Raw genomic sequence first — 19,030 nt, 5'->3', positions numbered from 1 at the left:
TTAAATAATTTTTAAACAAAAGTCTCAAAGAGAAAATAAAACTCTTGAAGGAAAGGCAAAGGCATGCTGTATTTCTTTCTTTGGACTCTCTTATATGCTTGCCCTGGCTCTCCAAGTGATGTAAGCAAGATATATAGTCCCAGATAAATGCAACCATCTGAAGTGAGCTTAATGATTAAGTCTAGAGCTATGACATGCTTCAGTTTCAGCAGAAGTACTTTGTGACCTGTGCTTGAGTAATTTTGGAAGAACGCATGAGTTTTTCTTACTGTTTATACTTAGAAAGAGATATGGAAAACACTTGTTTTCCATGGGATATCAGTGTAGAACTTAAATAATTTAGTAAAAATAGATATTTTTTTCATGCATCATTAGAATTCTGACAAGTTTTGTAAAGCCAAACAGAATGGGATCTCTTGTCCCACTATTTAGTGATGTGTTTGGCTTATCTCTGCTAAAAGTTTTAACTCCAAGTCAGTTAAAGCATAGTCTGTGATGTGCAGCTGGTGGTTTTCTTGAGCACTGGCAGTGCCCAGGGAAAGCTTGGACACCCCATCCCAGTGGTGTCTCCATCTGTCTCCTGCTTCTCACCCTGGCCCAGCTCAGCTCCCACCCCAAGACTGTGGCAGGGAGGGTGTCTGTGTTGGGCATTGCCTTTCCTGGGCAGTGGCCCTTGGCAAGAGGGAGAGAATGACCATTTCATGCAGCTGCTCCATGTGAGGGGTGAGTGACTGCCTCCAGGGAAAGCCAGGAACGGCCTCTGTCATCCTCTGGCTCAGACGTGTCAGTGGTTTGGCGTGGCAGCATAGGAGCCCTGAGTTAGGCAAGAGGTGACTGGTCTATTTTACAAACCATTAGAGAAAAGTCAATGCATCCACAAATAAAGTGCATGCTTTTCTTCAAAGACTTTTTTTAGCATGTTAGTGCTGAAACTAAATGGATGTGGAAGAGCAGTTTGGATGCTGAATATGCAAATTGATGTGCTAACTTCATTTTACAATGCGTTTCATTTCTGATATTTCTTAAGGCCCAAGATGAGTAGCAAAATATGAATGTTGAGGGAAGTACTTTCAGATTTCAATACTTTATCTGTTGACTTAATGTCTTAACTAAAGAACTCAAAGATGAATGTGTCTACATCTATGGTCTATGACATACAATCTTATATCTGGTTTATGACATGTAATCCAGTGATACGGCCACACAGCAGCTGTTTTCTGGGAGGTATGTTAGATTATCTGTAGTTTTCCAACTTTGTTCCTGGAAATATTCATTATGAGCAGGTAAGTGTTAGTTACTACATGTGAATGCAGTATCTATAGCAGTAAATTACAGCTGGAAGTTGCTGATGTGGCTGTAAATCCGCAAACAGAAAATTTCCAAGTCAGAGGATTGACTGCAGTTTGCAGTGTACCAGATTTGTACTGCACTAATGGAGAATAATTTTGTATATTCAGAAGAATATTTTAATTGTTCTATAAGTTGCCATTAGAATTTCTTGATTTAAATTAGCAATCAGATACACAGTTCAATAACATTTAAAAACTGATAGCTGTGGATTATGTTTTCAAAGAGATATATTTTGAGAACTGAAATCTAAGAAAGATCAATTTTTTATATATTGATATATTAAAACAATGTATAAATATGAAATTTAAATCGCATGATGTAGAACTGATGAGTGAGGTTGATAAATGTCACAAAAGATTCACCAAAAGATTTAATAACCATTTTGTTCTAGTCACAGGGAGCAAATATCTGAAAATGTAAGGCCTATTAAATTACATCTCTTAAATTCATATAGCATATGAATGCAGTGTATCTGCATTGATCTATCAAGGTAGAATAGGTATTCTGACTTAAGGGTTTTTTCCACCATTGTAATCATGTTGTCTTTCTGAATGATGAAATTAACCTATCAGAGGCTCACTCCTATGAAATATTTGCTTTCACGTTAGGTTTTTGCTCTTACACTGCTGCTATTCACAGATTTGAATTTCTCACACATTGATCAGGTGTGATTAATCTAGCCAAACTTTGTGATATACAACTCATATCTGTCTCTAAGGAAAGAAAAAAAAACTACAGAACTGTTTATAACTTTGCTATGAAAATTCTTGTTTGTTTGTTGTTTTTTTAATGTATCAACTCTTATAGTTGTTACCTAACAAAGATAGCTATTTTACTTAATGATATTCCATCATACCTTTGTTGTCCTCTTCTGTTGCAAAATATTTTCTACCATATTTTTAGGAACTTAATTAAATTTTCCTTTTGGAAATGTTTAGTTCAGTCAGCTTACCTGGAGTAACAGTAACCACTTAATATATTTGGTGAAATATATGAAATCAGTTCAGCTAGATATCTAATCTTTGGTATCTATTTTAGAATGAGTCTTTATGATTCATATAATTGAAAAATGGCAATACACTATTGCTGTTGCTTTACCTGTTGCTTTACCAAAAACCTGAAATGTCTCTTGAATCCTGCTAGCCAGTTTACTCCAGTAGAAACAGATATGTTTATCTCTTTGTTTGCTTCTAAAGGGAAAATGACTTTTCACTATTCTCTTGATAATAAATATCTTGCAGTTTACTAGCTCATACCATTAGAAGTATATGTAGTAATGAACCAGATAATAATTGTGCATCAAGGGGCTATTAGCACCGACTTGTGATTTAAAAGTGTATCTTAAACAAGATGATCATGGATCAATTACTGGCAATTGGACTATGTTTATTTATGCTATTTTAAGGTTTGCTTGCAGACCTACATTTCATCTTCTTGTGTGGTGTAGCTCTATGTTAATCAGCTATATAATATTAATAGCTATTGTTAATCAGCTGGGGCAGTGTGTTCGCCATCTTGTTTCTACTAAAAATGTAGAAAAAAGTATTTCTAGTGTCCACAACAGTCACCACCAACAGAAGTGCAACTGCTGTTGTACTAAAATGCTGTTTTATGAAGCCAGCATTTTGTCTATGCTTTTATTAATTGTTCAAGGGAGCAGCAGCCTGCTCAGGCTGTGTTGAGAGTACAGTTCTGCCTGCCTGTTCACCAGGAGCAAAGGACAGGTTAAAGCCTTGCCCCATCTGGGGTGTCTGAAGATGCTGATGGCCACTGGAGCCTTGCACAGTAGTTTATGTATTTTAAGGTTCAAATTAACATCAGGGTCCCATTGCACCAAGTACCTGGGGATGCAAAAGCAAAATATCCTCTAACCTTGCTGAGATTTGCTGCAGCCTACGTATGCTCAGTGCAGTCATTTTGTGTGGGAAACATCTGACACCCAAGGACAGTGCTAAATACTCAGCTGTGGGGGGAAACAAGAAGTAGAAATTGTACAAATACAGTGCATTGAAGAGCCAGTGAATTAAAATACTTGCTTATTTTCATGTTTCAATATGCCTCTAGAAGGCAATGAATGTGTTAGGGAACTAACATATTTTTTGATTTTGAGCAACAAAAACCATACCTTATATAGGGGATGTGAGTGTCCTTTAGTTTTCAATAAAAAAGTCACAAAACTTTGGTTGGTAGATCACTATTCTCTTGTGAAGATCACTCTGCTCTTTATTCACATTTTATTACAGTTTCATGTAAAGAAATCTTTGTGAAAAATTATTACACTTGCAAAAGTATAATAGGCAAAAGGCTTTATTATTTAGTTGCCTTTTTAATTGTAGCATAAACACAATTTCAGATATGGTTCTGTAGAAGGCAAATCCTGAAAAGCAAAGCTCTTACACGAATTTCCTCATCTTACACGCTGAATCTGTCATGAACTTATCTGTATTAATAGATTAAAAATGTATATCAAATGTTTGTTCAATTAAATTATATTGCATTAAAAATAAACCCCAATCTTTAAAAGGTAGATAAGAAAGCCGCAGCTAAAAAAATAAAAACAGCTCCATATGAAGAAGGCATTTATGTTTAACCAAATGTGTCATACACCAAGTGTGACAGATCGAAGTACTGTTTAGAGTCTTGAGTTCTCCAAGTCAGTGCCTTTTTCCCCAGAAAGAGACAGCTTTTCCATTGCGTGTTTAAATGTTTACTGTTTGCTTTGAATGTAGATATTGGATTATTTCGCAGTGTTAAGGTTTGGACTTGCTACAACTGATCAAGAATTTCACTTCTGGTGTTTACATATGTTTTCTGGTTTAACTGCCAAAAGTCTTTGATCAAATCAATGAAAAGGGCTCTTTCCCTTGCTAGTGTATTTTAAGTTGAAAAATTGAAAAAGCTATGGACTAATAAACAATGGATCAGTGGACAGGTAGAGAGGAAGAGGAGCTTGTCTAGAATGTGTTTGTTTGTTTGTTTGTTTAATTAAAAGTAACTACTGCTGATGAATTACTTTCAGTTCTCAAAAATCCATGGTTGCTTAAAGGCTATTGTCTACAATGCACCTGTTCCTGGTGTTCTTCAAGGAGATACTTCAAGAGTTGGGAATAACCTGTATGCTTTTGTTGCCCAGCCATCTCTTTCAGTCATTCACAGGAGGCAAGAGCTCTGAAAAGGCTGAATGTCTCTGGAATGGAGTTTCCCTAGAAATTCACAGTGGTCACTGCTAGAAGTAATTTATTTCTGTCAGGTTTTCTCTCCAGATCCAGCTGAATTAAATTTGTTCACCAAGTGCAAAATCAGACAGGTCCTTTTTGTTCATGTGCAACCACTCATCTTGCAGAGAGGTTGCTGATGGCCCTGTGGTGGCTCTGGGAGGCTCTTTAGCCAAGTAGTACCTGAAGGAAAGAGAAGGGAGAGGAGGTGCAGGGAGGCTGCTTGGAGTCTCAGCTCGGTTGTTGCAGGTTGGAAGGGTTCAGTATCAATGACCTCAGACTCTAAGGTTCTCTATTTTACTTCAGGTAGGCAGTGCTGTAGTTGGTGGGAGTTTGATTTTAATTAATACAAAGAAATGGATTTCCTACCATTTCTGAGACAAGTGTAAAAATTTTCTTTCTCTTTAAGGAGTTCTGGCAATATTTGCCTTTTAAACTGACGGAATTATCTAGTTTTATTATCTCCCTCAATTCAATTATTTTACCTCACGTCCCTGTTCCAGCATCATTTGTTGAGATTTATTAGCAGTTCTTTGGCACTCACAAGACACTAATCATCTGTTTACAATATTGATCAGCAGCTTTCCTGTTAGATTACATTTGAAGGGAGAAATAATCCTGTAGCAAATACTAAATAAAGGACTGAGAAGAAAGGGAAGAAACTACCTTAGACTCTACTAAGTATTTTTTTAGGTACCCTGGAAACATCTACATGCTAAACAGTTGGGCCCCCTTAGTGACTTTCCGCTCTGAAATTCCAACAGAATTTCCCATCCACAAGTTGTACATTGTCTCTAGTCATCTATGTTTGTAAAGACACAGATTATTATGCCTATGGATATACATTTCTGTTGACTTCTAAGCAGCTTCTGAGTGGTAAAAATATTTATGGGGCTAACAAAAAATACCTAGCTTCGAATGCCTTAACTATTTCATTTGTTACTGTATATACCTTCTTTCCATGGTGTACATAATAGGATGTTGTTATCATAGTTCTTGAAAATTATGTACTCTTCAGAATGAGAATTGAGAACCAAATAGTAAGAATTAAAAAGTTTACTTTTCTGAAGTTGCTAGCTAAATTTCTTCTAAATGTCTGAAAAGGCTGATTTCAGCAGTAGATTTGTGGGAATTGGCATTAGAAGAATGTTGAAAGTTATATAAATTGCAGCCAAGATTTACTTGCATTTGCTTGTATTACTTCTCAGAGTTTTATTAAGGTGCCTTAATCTTACTGAATAATAAGGTAGAGTGATTTTGCATCCATAAATGTTGTAAGCACATCTTCAAACTATGGGGTTCCTTTAAAATATTTTACTTTCAGATAGTCAAAATTACTAGTTCATGCAGTTTTATCCATTCATTTCCCAGAACAGTTCTAAAAGGCAACAGCTATCAGATAGAAAAGACAATAAAGTTTTTGCTTTTCATAGGAAATCCTTACTCATATACATATATCTATACTTGTGGTTGTTAATTAGAGGAAAAAGTTTCCTGAAACTCAATTCAGTTTAGCCATAGAGATATAATAAAGACTTGTATTGCCTTTTCCTACTGTTATAAATATTTAAGAATGAGTAAGTTAGTGTGGTTTTGCACATGGATAAGGACAGGAAGAAGTGTCAAAAGAAGAGAGATAATGCTGAAGAATTTAGATAAAACTTGGACAGAGGAACAGGACACTAAATAGATCTGGCAGCAGCAGACTGGCTTTTCCATTACTTTCTGATCCAATTATGAGAGTTGCTCAAGTTGTGGATGCTGCCCATTTGTCACGTGATGTTGCCAGCATTTATTTCCGAATCAAATCTATAAAAGGAAATGAGAGTTCCCTGTCCTTTCAAACCACTTGTCTGGTAGGAAATCACTTACAAATAATAAAGTGCATATTAGGGTATGAAATAGTTCCTTGATGTATGACCTTCGAAACTGATTTAGGAAAACAGTTGAAGCTGGGAGTAGCAGAAACTTTTCTTACTCTGAAGAATCACAGGCTGCAGTCCTGTGTTTGTACAGCTCGCGGACGCTTGTCTTCACTCTGAAACTGTGTTTACAGAAGCAGCAGGGGTTCCCTATGGGCAGGGCAGGAGAACTGGGAGCAGGGAAGAGCTGCCTCCCCTCAGCGTTGTACTCCACTGGTTTGTCTTCTTTGGGGGAGTCCTCACCCTCTGAGTAATGACAACAGAGGCAGACTTGTAAGGAAAGCATGCAGGAGCAACTTGCATTGCAGTCAGGTTCTCAGTGTCAAAAGGTGACAAAGTTACATTTAATCTACATTTAGATTTATCCCTTCAAAGAAGCGGGTGAGAATTAACTTCATGATTTTCACTACTCAGTGAAATAACAATTCACTGGAAGGTCTCCAATTTTTTGTACTTATTTGTGCCCAAATATATTGTGGCATGGAATAGAAAATTACCCTACTATACAACTAATACAAAATGTGATCTTATAATCAGAGAGGATTCAGATCCAATTTTGACGTATTACAGCATGTAAGTTATTGTTGTTGGCCAGTGTTTTGAGAATAAAAATCTTGGTAATATTTCCTGCCATGAAATGCCTCAAGTTTACTATTTTATAATAAATGTCTAACAGCCGCACTTCTCTATTCTACTGCACTCCCTTCATCAAGGATTGCAGAGTGGGTTGTACATACTCACTGACTGGATGTTAGATTGACTTAAAATTGAATATGATGTTCACTGCAAAGGCCCAGGAGTTCAATGATTGCAGAACCAGAAGCAGTAACAAAAGTGTTGTGGGCTGATTTGCCATCCTTTATTCCACACGGACTCTGTTCTGTTTAGTCTTACTTAGTCAGTTTAAGAAATAAATTTTGGCATACAGAATCTGTACACTTTCATGGTGCCATTATTGCTTTCAGTAAATAAACAACAAGCAAACCTCTCCCAGTACAGTACAGGTGACATACAGATTATGTGGTTTTCAGTAATTTTTCCAGTTTCAAGGCTCAGTGCTCCACAAAAGACAACTGTGTAAGCAGCATTTTGATAACAGGGATAAATCACCTGCTCCCAATTTTTGTCAAGTCATATTTTTTTGTTCTTTTTGCATCTTGTTCAGTACTTACAGATTAATTTCATGCTTTGTTATCATCTGTTGTCCACAAAAAAATTCTGCTTGAGGGAATTTTAACAGTTCCTACATTTTTATTTTCGCAAGTGCTTCAGGAATACAAAGGGCAGCAATGTTGTAGGATTGTGTAATGCACCTTTAATTACTCTCACAAATATTTTGAGAGGTGGTTTGTTTTTTTAATTAAGAGCTTTTATGTACATTCAGGGAGAGGTCCTGACTCTCCAAAGCCACCATGATTTCAAGGAAAAGAATGGGTGTGAGCTTTCCATCCTCAACACATTTTTAGGCACTATATACCATAAGTAATTTGCTTAAATTATCTCTCCTTCTTTTCTTAGTTGAGAGCTTGGTGGCCCCTTAAAATAGCAGGTAGGCAGCAATGTTCAAGTATTTGAACAGAGTGAAACTTGAAGTACCCAGTTGAAATGGAAACTAGAAGACTGAAGCAGAGGTTTTTAGTTTTAGTATGATAAAAGTTTTGTTATCTAGCTCAGAAAGAAAGCTCTAGTATTTAACAGGTAGTGAAGGAAAAAATGTGGAACTGTTCTCAGACTTATAATGTATTCTTATTTGCCAATCCTATCCAAACCACCTCAAAATATTACGAAAGCACAAAATCATGTTATTATTTTTGCTAGTATGATCTAAAGACCTTTTGGACATTTTTTTAGTGCTTGACAGATACAAGTTTGAAGCATATATTAATATATTTCTCAGACCTGGCAGATGAGTTTTGTGATCTATGAAAGTTGAACTTGTTGATTTCTGTAAAATAAGATGGCAGATGGAACATGTTTCCAGCAGGCAGAAATAGAACTGCTAGGGCGATCAGGCTGATCCCTCAACTGCACACACTTCTTGGAAATTTAGTGTAGAGTAAGAGCTTAAAAGTGAAGTCACAGAAATAGTTCAAGAAAGGGATGTGGAATATATCTGTGCTGGTTGCACGCGTGGTTTGTGAGCACTGTCAGCAAGCTCCACAACTGATGCATTTTGTCTAGTGGTGTTACACAGGGGCATGTGGTGGCTATGTGCTTTTATACATTTATAAATGCTGTTTGTTGCCCCAACTTCTTCCCTTATACTTGCAAGTCAGATAAGATTCTCCTAGGAGTTAATAATGTACTAGTTTTGTTTTCCTGGAATATGAGATGCCCCAACACAGGCTGTGTTCTGTGAAGGCGGTATTTCCCATCCTCCCATGTTCAGCTCTAATGAGCTCAGGTTATGCTTAGTGCAGACTGATTATGCTTGAAAACTGTTGCACCTAGCCTTAAAAAAAGGCAAAATAGGTCCAATGAAAATGAATAAAGGTAGATCTGGAAGTATTATCCTGTAATTCTCTTAGACAGATCTGAAGTTAGGTTTTGGAGGAGGGTTAGAGGCCAAACTGCTGCTGTGCCTATCAGAATGAGTCACTAACTAGCAGAGTAATTGCATTGATTATTGCACACCCACAAATTACAACAGAAAATACTTTGCAGGGGGTGGAGGTTGTACTTTTCCTAAAGGTTTCTGTATAATTAATCTACTGTAAGTGCTGGTTCTTTAGAAATGTCTGAACCCTACTGTAGAGCTTGGTCCTTGTGTGCCAGTTGGCCACCCCTCCCTACAACATCATCGCAGTGTTTCTTGGGCTATTGCTTTGGTGCTAATGAAGGTTTTGACAATGCTGCTGTTGGGGAAATTCAAGTCATGTATTCTGCTTTTGTTTTTAAATTGTAACTGTTTGCCTGTTTTCATCACGGGCATTAGGAGTTTGAGCAGCTGCATTTTGTATACCTACAGATAAACAGCTCCCTTGTTAGACAGAACATTTCATAAAGGATTAAGGAGAGCTGACTGAGCCATAAGGGACACTTTTAACTCGTAAACAAGAGGCTGATTATCAAGAGGCTGTGCTTGTTTGTGGAAGAGGTAGCTGAGCAGGTTTCCTTCTCTCTTGGGTGCCTTACCTTGTACTTCACCCAGTCATTAAATCCATTTAATTATTTTTTTTTTTATTTGTTGACACAGCTTGCATTTGCATTCAGTAGATGTTTGGGGATGAAGAGCAATTTTAATAGAAAATTAGTTGCTACACTTGGTACGAGCAAACCAGTAATAATTGGAGTCACTGGGGCAGCTTGTCACTCCCTGTCTCTTGTGGGTTTCTTGGAACATCAGTTTACAGCCACCTCAGTTAAATGCTGGGTTAGGATTCAAGCTTGAAGTCAGGCTCTCAAAATGGAGACTGTCTACACTGAGTAGAGACTTGAGGCTTGCAAGAGAGTCAGGGATTGACAAAAGTAGTTTTTGCTTCTTGATATTGAATTCCAGGTGTTTACTTGGCTCAAATATAAACTTTTTTAAATTGCCATTCTTCTGTTACTTTACAAGACCTGTGCTGCAAAACCCAACAGAATACTGAAACACCGATCAGATTTGTGGCGTGTGCCAGGGCGGCAGCACAGCCCCAGGAGCTGTGAAGTTTTCTGGAGCATGAGGGGGAGCTCAGCTGAGCTTCCCATCACCCACGATGGAGTCACTCTGATCATCCCCTGGGCACCACTCACAGCTCTGTGGGAGGAGATGAAAGTGCTAGGTTAGAGTTCTTCCTCCCAGTTGCCTCTGCCAAACCATGTTACTGTCTGTCCTCTGCTGTACCAGCACAGCATCCTGCTGTTTGCTGTCATGCTCTGGGACTTGGGCTGCAGGCTGATGGATCCAGTTCTGTTTTGTCCTCAGATTTGGTACAGAAGAGGATGCTTCAAAGGATATTGTTTGAATTGCAGAGTCAAACATGCCACATTTAGAAAGCCCTGCTGGTAGTTTGCCTCTACACCCTTCATTTGACTCCACTGGATGTCATCCTTATGATATTACAATTTTCCCCATCAGTTGTCACTCTTTTATTCCACAAAATGTTTCCATGGTTCCATAGATGGGAGACTGGGACTGCCTATATTTGTGTATATATATATATATATATATATATATATATATATATATATATATATATATATACACACATAAGCACTGCGCTATGCATTGGGAGGTACAAGTACCTTGCTCAGTAGGGAGGCACATACCTGCCTTCCTGTGTGAATTAATTCTCTGGATCATCCTGCACAGCAGTTGTTCAGTTGTTGTTGGGAGTTGGGGAGGTGTTAGGTGCGGATTTTTAAGGCATTTAGTGATTTACTTTTTTGTTTGGTTAAGTACTTAAGAGAAAAAGTAGTAACTGAAATTCAGAATAGAAGTGATGACTTCATTTCACACCCACAATGGCAGAACTATGAAAATGTGTAACGTTTGCCACTTCTTTAAGTGGTTGTCAGGTAATCAGACAGATTTAATCTGTGTTTTAGATGAGAAATTGTCTTACAGTCCTGACAGTCCTGAAGCTTAGGAGAATAAGAGCATAAATTTTGGCTTCAGGGAGATTGATTTCACATTGATCTAAGCAGTTGTTTCCATGTTTACAGTATTTTCACAGAAGTAGAAAATATGGCTCTGGATAGAGCCTTCTACATTCCACTTTCTGGAGACTGAAGGTGACATCAGGATAGCTACTAAATGTATGCTCCATCCGGAAGAAAGGCAGAAAGAATCTTAGTAGAATAAAAATTGTATTCCTGACCTAACATGAACTTTTGTGGTTTGTAAATCCACAAAACTGTTTTTTAGATGAAAACTTCTTTTTTCCAAAATACATAAAGATATGTTCGTGAAGGTACGTAATTGTTTAATCATCAATAGTATTTATTCCACATTTAGGTATCTGAAAAGTGAACTAAGTCCATTTCTTAGCTACTTGAATTATTTTTTGTAGGAGTTATAAGGGGGAGGAGGTTTCTAAGGTAACCTACCAATAAATAAGTTTATTTCCAAAATAAGGGAAATGGAATTTCTAGACCAGGCTGTAACTTCTAGTAAGACAAAGCTGAAAAACAGTACCCTGAGGCTTGGCTGTATTACATTGCATTTGTTAGCTGTATTGTTTTCTTGGAATGCTATGTATGGGAATACATTGAATCAGGAAATTTTTCCCTGAATTAGGTGAGTAAAAATATTTTTACAAGACCTTTTAAAACACAGTAAAAATAGCCTATTGTTTAGATCAGTAATATCAGCTCAGGGTGTTTTTAACCTGCTTTTAGCTCTTCATGATTTTTGGATGATGTATGATTATTTATAGCAAAATGTATCTGCTAGTGAGAAGGAGGTTCAGGAATGCAGGTCTGAGGTTTTGAATTGTCTCAGGAAGAGTGAAAAATTTCCAAATAGTTCCATATTAATAAATATTTGAGGTGTTGTGTGTCACATCTTCGTTTTGATGACATCCAAATATCACATCAAGGTTTTGTATGGTCTAGTGATTGCTATAAATTCTTAGATAAATGGTGTAAATTAATGTGTGCAATGTAAAAAGTACCTGCAATTCATGGCACCTGTAACTCATGAGATCTAAAGCATTATCATTTACTTCTTTAATACTCCAGTTTAAATACTAAATTAAAAATATATCGATTGCTTTATTTTATATGTATATTAATAGATGCCACTCTTTGTATACCTCCATCCCTAAGAAAGAGTTTGGTTGAAGCAACTATTCTGTTTGATCATGACGTAGGTGGTTTTCTGCTTTCAACCACACTACATTATTTCCTGGTTCTCTTCAGTATGCTAAATATTTTTGGTAGATTTCGGTGGCTTTGATCTGATAGAAGCGAGCAGCATGTGCTTGCAAACACAGTGCATCAGATTACCAGAGTGATTTACCATCTCCCTGTTTTATTCTGTCCCAGTCAAGGTTTCTCAAAGGACCTGGCTTGTGACTTCTAAGAACTGAAAAGCCACTTTCCAGGAGTCACACCTTTAAGTCTTAGTTTGACCAACTCAGAATGTAAGCTACTACAGTCACAGCCTACTCTTAAAAACTTGATTTGTCTTTTCCTGACCTAAGGTAACATTTTATAATGTTTTAGTCTATCTCCCCTTACCAGCTAGAGCAAAGCTGAATTCTCTGTTCTTTGAATTGTCCTGGCTCTTCTTCATGACAGGAATTGCCAACTGTGGCTGCCACCCCAAGGACAGTGCAGCCCCCGGGGGGTGCTGCAGGGCAGGCAGAGCCCAAAAGCCACACCAGGGCCTGCTTGCCATTGAGGTGGCCACAACGTGGCCATGGTGGGAGGAAGGAGGAAGGAGTAACAAGCATTGGGATTCATAGCAATGAGTTGTAAGGATTGAGGGGAATGATTGTTGGAAGGCTGGTCAGGCAAAAGGGGCTTGATTGCAGGGGTTGAAGCTGACATGGTAACTGCTGTGTGGGTGTTGTCCTGTGATGGAGAGAGGGCTGGCATCCAGATCTGTTTGCCATATGCAGAATCCTCCTCTGTGCTTGCAATGGGGGGCCTTATGCAGGTGAGCAGAAACAGTACTGAGGAACTTACAGCAGACAAGAGAGGGGTTAAAAACAAGTGTGAAAGTTGGATCATGGTACTTGGCACCTTTAAAATGAAACAGGATTTTTCTGGAAGGCTTTAGTCACCTGGGAAGGAAAGATCGAGTAGCTAGCTGTGTGGGAGGCAATTTGCAATCAAGTGTACTCCTCTGCAGTAGATTGGTACATTTTAATGAGGGAAGTATATTTGCTCTGTTTTATATGATTTGCTTAGGACTAGAAGTCTGGAAGTCATTTTAAATAGACTGCTTTGAGACATAATGGTCAGGTGGAAATATTTGAAGCATATGATATGGAAACCCTGTATTTACAATGTATTTGTAGGGTCTCAAGAAGCTAAGCTGAAAAGATTGCCTCTTTTTCAGAAGAGATTTTTAAGAGTAAATAAAGCTCATACAGAGGATGTAAAGGCAGTAGTGAGGAACTACTATAGCTGTGCAACTTTATTTATTTATTTGTTTGTTTATTTACTTCATTAATTATATTTTCAGCTGATCTCTCAATCCATGCCACCCTTCAGAAAAGGATACCTTTACACTCACCTTCTCCTCATCCCTTCCCCTTCCTGTAGGCTTTGTGGGGCTGAATGGGAATGGTTTTTACCTGTTTATTCTCCTTAGAGATGGCTTTCAGGGTGGGTGGGAATTCCCACCCCAAGATGGGGAGGAGGGGAAGGCAGCCACCTGTAGCAGCGAGTGCCTGTGGGAGGAAGGGCTGAGTTGGACTCTGCTCCCATCTGAGGGGATGGAGAGAGCTGGCCCCTTCTGCCTCAGGCCCTGACACTGAGCCACAGTTCACTCCATCCACTGAGAAGGCAGTGCTTTTCTTTGGCCAAAGGTGCCAGCAAGTGAGAGGCATTCAGCTGATGCGCCAGGTATCAATCAAGCATAAGCTTCATATTTGAGGAATGTTTCATGGTATTTATCATTTTGGCTTTTCCAGTTCTTCCTTTTTTCTTGTAGTTATTCTCTCTGTTATGTGTGTCCGCTTTCTCTTTTACTTTAGTTTGATATCTTATCTTGTCCTTATTTCAGCTTGGTTTTGCTTTTTTCCTGCTGTAGGAAGAGAGAGTTTATAATAGCTGCAGCATCACTTCAAAAGGTGGATCTGCAGTGTTTAAAAAGAACAATTATATAAGTAATTAAAATAACAAAGACTAAATAAACATGTCCTCCCCAAGTGAAGAAATAAATTCCAAGGGCAGTATAAGCATCTCTCTATATATATGTTTGCTTCTTCTCTTCATCCAAGACTTCCTGCAAAGGTTTCTCATAGGTTTCTGCTTTAATATCTTCTTTGCTCTAACATTTTCAAAACTTCTTAAAGAATGGAATTTTCTCTCTCTCTGCATCGTGCATAGTATAGCTGGGGGGGAAAAAAAGGCAAAAGGTTTTACGTCCTGAAAAGATGTGGGGAGTGACTGGCAAGCAATTTCAGAAAAGTTTCAGAATTTAGATGTTTATGCAAAATTTTGACAGGATCATGAAGTGAATAGTGGTATTACACCCGTTTTACACAGAGCCAAATTGAACTGTGGAAAAGCAATTTGTTAGGTTTCACAAATTTGTGACTAACCAAAGGACTCCGCTGATTTATTAGCAGGGTTGAGGTGTTAAGAAAACAACTTCTGTGTTTGAGCTGACGTATTGCTTTAACAATTTTGTTCAAGGGGGGAAAGAGTCATATAATAAAGGAAATACTAATTCATCTAAACATCCTTCATTTGAATTTAGAACGATGTGGCTGGAAAAACTCCGTTACAGTGTCATTTACCAGTAATGATAAAACATAAAATGGACTCCCAGCTTTAAAACAAGCTGGACCCTTGAGTCTCTAGAGCTGGGGCTGGGGAAAAGAAGGAGCCAGCAGGCAGGGTTGGACCTACCTCTCTGCCCATGTGTGGCTGTGGCTTCACTGGCACCAAGGACAGCTTTGGTTCCTCTTTCAAATAATTCTGAATTAAGCTTGCTGGCAGACATTTCTGGATTGGGTAGCCTGGGATAGCTGCTAGGAAAAGCACATTCTGCCAGGCAGCTCTTTGGAGGATGCTGTGTTGAGCAAAGACTCTGAAAGTCTTGCAATCAAGTTATTATATTGCATGAGAAAACACCAAGTAGTGGAAAGTTGTGATTTTCAGGAAAAGTTGCACAATCTTTTTAAAGTTACAGGCTGGTTCTTTCTCTGGAAGGCTAATTTTTCATAAGCTGAGCAGCTTTTTGCATCACTTTTATGCCTTTTCCATGACACAAGCATAAATTCAGTTAAAAATGAAGTGAACATTCTTCTAGGTAACTTTTGTACTTACAGTAAATTTTATATATGGACTGGCATGAATTTTGAAGGCAGCCTTCATTATATATCATGTGCTGGAAACTCTCAGCAGCCATTTTGTATATTTTATTGCAATTTTCCTAATAAATGCTTATAGCTTTTCTTCTGTAAGTGTGTAATCTATCATTTTGCAAACATAAAGCATGAAGGTTGGGGGAAGGAACAGTGCAGATTGGGGATTGAAAAAATTGAGAAATGTTCTGATTTATTGCATTTCCAATTTTCAGGAGTTCTTTGAACATGCAAAAAAGCTCTGGGATGATGAAGGTGTAAAGGCGTGCTTCGAGAGGTCAAACGAATATCAGCTGATTGACTGTGCACAGTAGTAAGTATTTCTTTTTATGAAATTTATAGCCAAGAATGTGATCGTCTTTAACAAGTTAGAAAATATATCAGTGAGATTCAGGAGTTTTGCAATGTAGGAACTAACATTTCCATTCTCTGTATAGGTGGAGCATGTATAGCAAAATTAATTTATCATCCTAGTTTGCCGTTATTATACAACTAAATATTATGTCTTAAATATTTCACATCTAATAAAGAAAAGTATAAAAGAAATCAAATAACTTTAAGTATCTTTATTCCACTCAAAATTGATTTACATAAAATCATTTCAGTTGAAACTATTAAGTTGGGAAAATGTTGAGTCAATCTAAGGAGAATCCTTTGTTTAAAATTCTGAGAACTAGACAGTGCTGAAATTGCTCTGTCTTTTCACATTCTATAAAAATTTCTAAGACATTTACATAACCAAATGCATACCTGCATTACTAATACATTTTCTAGGTGGAAAAAATTATAAGCAGTATTTAATTAAAGACAGTGGTACATTTGGTATTCTGTCCTTTAAAGTGAAGTGGTACAGATGTATGTAACACAGTCAAAATGTGTAAACAGATTCAGTCTGGTCAGAAATATTCTGAGAAGTGTAGCAGGTTGTGAAGGTGCAAATCATAAATACATAGTACAATGATGAAAACCTATTAATCAAAAAATAGTATGTTGACATTACAAGTGCTACAAACTCAGCTGTTCTTGATAGTAACACAGGTCTGAGTTAGATTTCCATGGAAAATACACATTTCATGTGAACTGCTATTGCCAGAACACATACTCATGCAGTTCCATGGGATTTAGGGTTTCCAGAGAACACACTCCAGTGGGCTGTGATTTATCTCATTGGCAGGATGGTCAGCAGCAATGCCACAAGTCTGTTCTTGCACTCAGTGTTTTGCTTTTCCGTCCTCTCTGCTCTTGCTGCTGAGCCTGAAGCAGGGGAATAGGTCCATGTCACTAAAGGACTTGTCATGCTTTTGCCACAGTGGGGAATTTTGGTGTTGAAAGTTTGCTTTCCCTCTTTCCAGACCATTTTTGGGAAAAAATGATTCATCAGCACATGGAAGTGAGGAAAAGTTAGATAGGTGTATGAAGGAACTCATTTTACCTCAGTGCATTTACCAAACCTTGGGCGTTTGCTCACAATCCAGAGTAGCTGGAAATTAAAAGAGTGGTTGTACACAGAGAGACTTAGACAGCTGTCCTAGGTTGTAATCTGTGGGTTTCCTCTCTGCCCTCACTCACCATAGTACAGATCTGAGTTGTGCTTGCAGAAAAGTGCAGACTGTCTGTTTATCATATCTATTCACACACTAAAACATCAGACCAAGAAAACAGTGCATATTTAAAATACATGAATATGAACCCTACTTCAAAGATCAATAAAGGTCTCACAATCCTACTTGAAAAATGGTGCTGAAAGGGCCACACAAAATCAGGAATACACCAAATTATAGTGTTAATGGTGGTGTGTTTTCCCTTTAAAAAAATGATGCCTGTCTACAGGTTCTGACAGGGAGAATGTTGGGTCTCATGTTGTGTCCAAAACCAAAACACAAATGAGGAAAAATAATTGGATCTAGAATTAGGTCCATTGTCTTGGAACAGAGGACTGTATCCTACCTTTTTCTGTAAAAGGTTAAATAAAGCAAGTTTAATAGCATTTTTTTTCTATGTTTCTTCCCTCCATAACTTCTAACTGGCTTGCTTTTCCTTTATCTAAGATTATTTGTTATAGTAGTGACTGCATTTGCATAATTCTTCACCTTCAAGACCAGTTATGAAGTATCATTTGATATTTAAATATTCCTTGAGTGTATCTGTGCTTTTCATGTCATGATCTACCTGAAAGTATAACAGCGGAGTGACTTATCCTTGTTTACACACCTTCAGTCTTAGAGCAGAAACTTGAAATTCAGGTACAGCTGTGTCAGTGACCTGATCAAACAGCCTTTTTCTCACAGGTATTGATGATTTCAAACACTGAAGTATAATCGTGACAGAAGGATGCTGAAAATTCACCCAGCTTTTATCTGCTCCTACACTCAGAAGAACATTTCTGTGCTAGCACTGGATGGACATTTGTCAGGGTGGTGGGGTCATGTCCTCCTCATAACTGAGAGCCTGTGAGCAGAGGTTGGAAATGCAGTTCTGATAGCTACACACCAGTTCTTTCATGCACTTAGGAAATACAGAGGGTGAGGGTGCTGTGTTCTGGCTCAGCAGGAGCGTGTGGCATTTCTCTCAGAACCTGTCCATGGTCATTTTTCGCTAGTGAAGGGGAAAAGGGAAGGAGTGTAATGCTGATACACATGCTTACTGTGGGACTTTGAAACATCTGCAGTGTTTCCATTACTCTGGCTTTAGGGGAAAACATCCCATGCCATCAGCTAAATCCTAATCTTCTGTTTAGTAGTGAAGGAAGAACATTATCAGTAGGTCACCACTTCTCATCTTAAAAAAACACAAAGCCAAACCTAAAAAATCCCAGCATGAGGTATAAATATCATTGGACTACAAGTTGGGTGGCTGGCTTAAGAATACTGAAAAGCATTATTAGCAAATTATAATGTCAGTGACCAAACTTGCTGACTGTTAAATGAGTTGCAAATACAGTGTATTTTGGAATAGTTTAATTTGGCTACAGTACAGGGCTTCTGTATTTTTAAAACTTAACCTAATTTTCTTTATTGCTGTGGGAGAAGTATTTTGCTGGAATCAGAGGTAGTAGAAGGACACAGAGGCAAATGTTTTATTTATGTTATGCCTGAAAGTTAATTTTCCTTGATCCTCAATGCCCTTTCAAATTATCAGGATACTGTTCCTTCATGGCAATGAGAATGGGGGTCTGCTTTTCCCTCATTCTCACTCATTTAAATATTCTTACATGAGTCTTTATGTATCTCACTTCTTCCATTGTTAAGGAATACATTTAGTGCACACATCATGTTGATGCATCACGTGATATTTGTAGCAAATACAAATCTATGGCAAAGCCAGAGGTCAGCAAAGATCAGGATTGTTTTTATCACCAACTACAAAGACAGTTATGTAATTTTTGGAGGGAGTATTATTGCAGGGCCATCAACCATCTTCTTTCCTTAATGACCTTCATATATTTCTTCGAGATTAATATCATAAAACTGACAGGTTATTGTTTTCCTTGTCATCTGATTTAATATTTCTTACAAGGTAAATTTCAAGTTTAATCTCAAGAACTGATACTTACTTTGAAAAGTTGATTTTATTT

The 19,030-nt window shown here is 37.8% G+C and overlaps 1 protein-coding gene across 2 annotated transcripts in view; it reads left to right on the top strand.

Moving 5' to 3' along the window:
• Positions 1-19,030, top strand: part of GNAL (G protein subunit alpha L) — a 178,982-nt gene that overhangs the window by 109,134 nt on the left and 50,818 nt on the right. For both annotated transcript variants that reach the window (XM_058801834.1, XM_058801843.1), the window contains exon 5: positions 15,672-15,769. In XM_058801834.1, the coding sequence (XP_058657817.1) occupies positions 15,672-15,769 (98 nt within the window). The remainder of the gene's footprint in view (positions 1-15,671; positions 15,770-19,030) is intronic.

This window comes from Ammospiza caudacuta, chromosome 1 (assembly GCF_027887145.1).
Source record: "Ammospiza caudacuta isolate bAmmCau1 chromosome 1, bAmmCau1.pri, whole genome shotgun sequence".
NCBI lineage: Eukaryota > Metazoa > Chordata > Aves > Passeriformes > Passerellidae > Ammospiza > Ammospiza caudacuta.
Note: the sequence above shows the minus strand (reverse complement) of the source record. Positions and strands in the feature narration are given on the sequence as shown.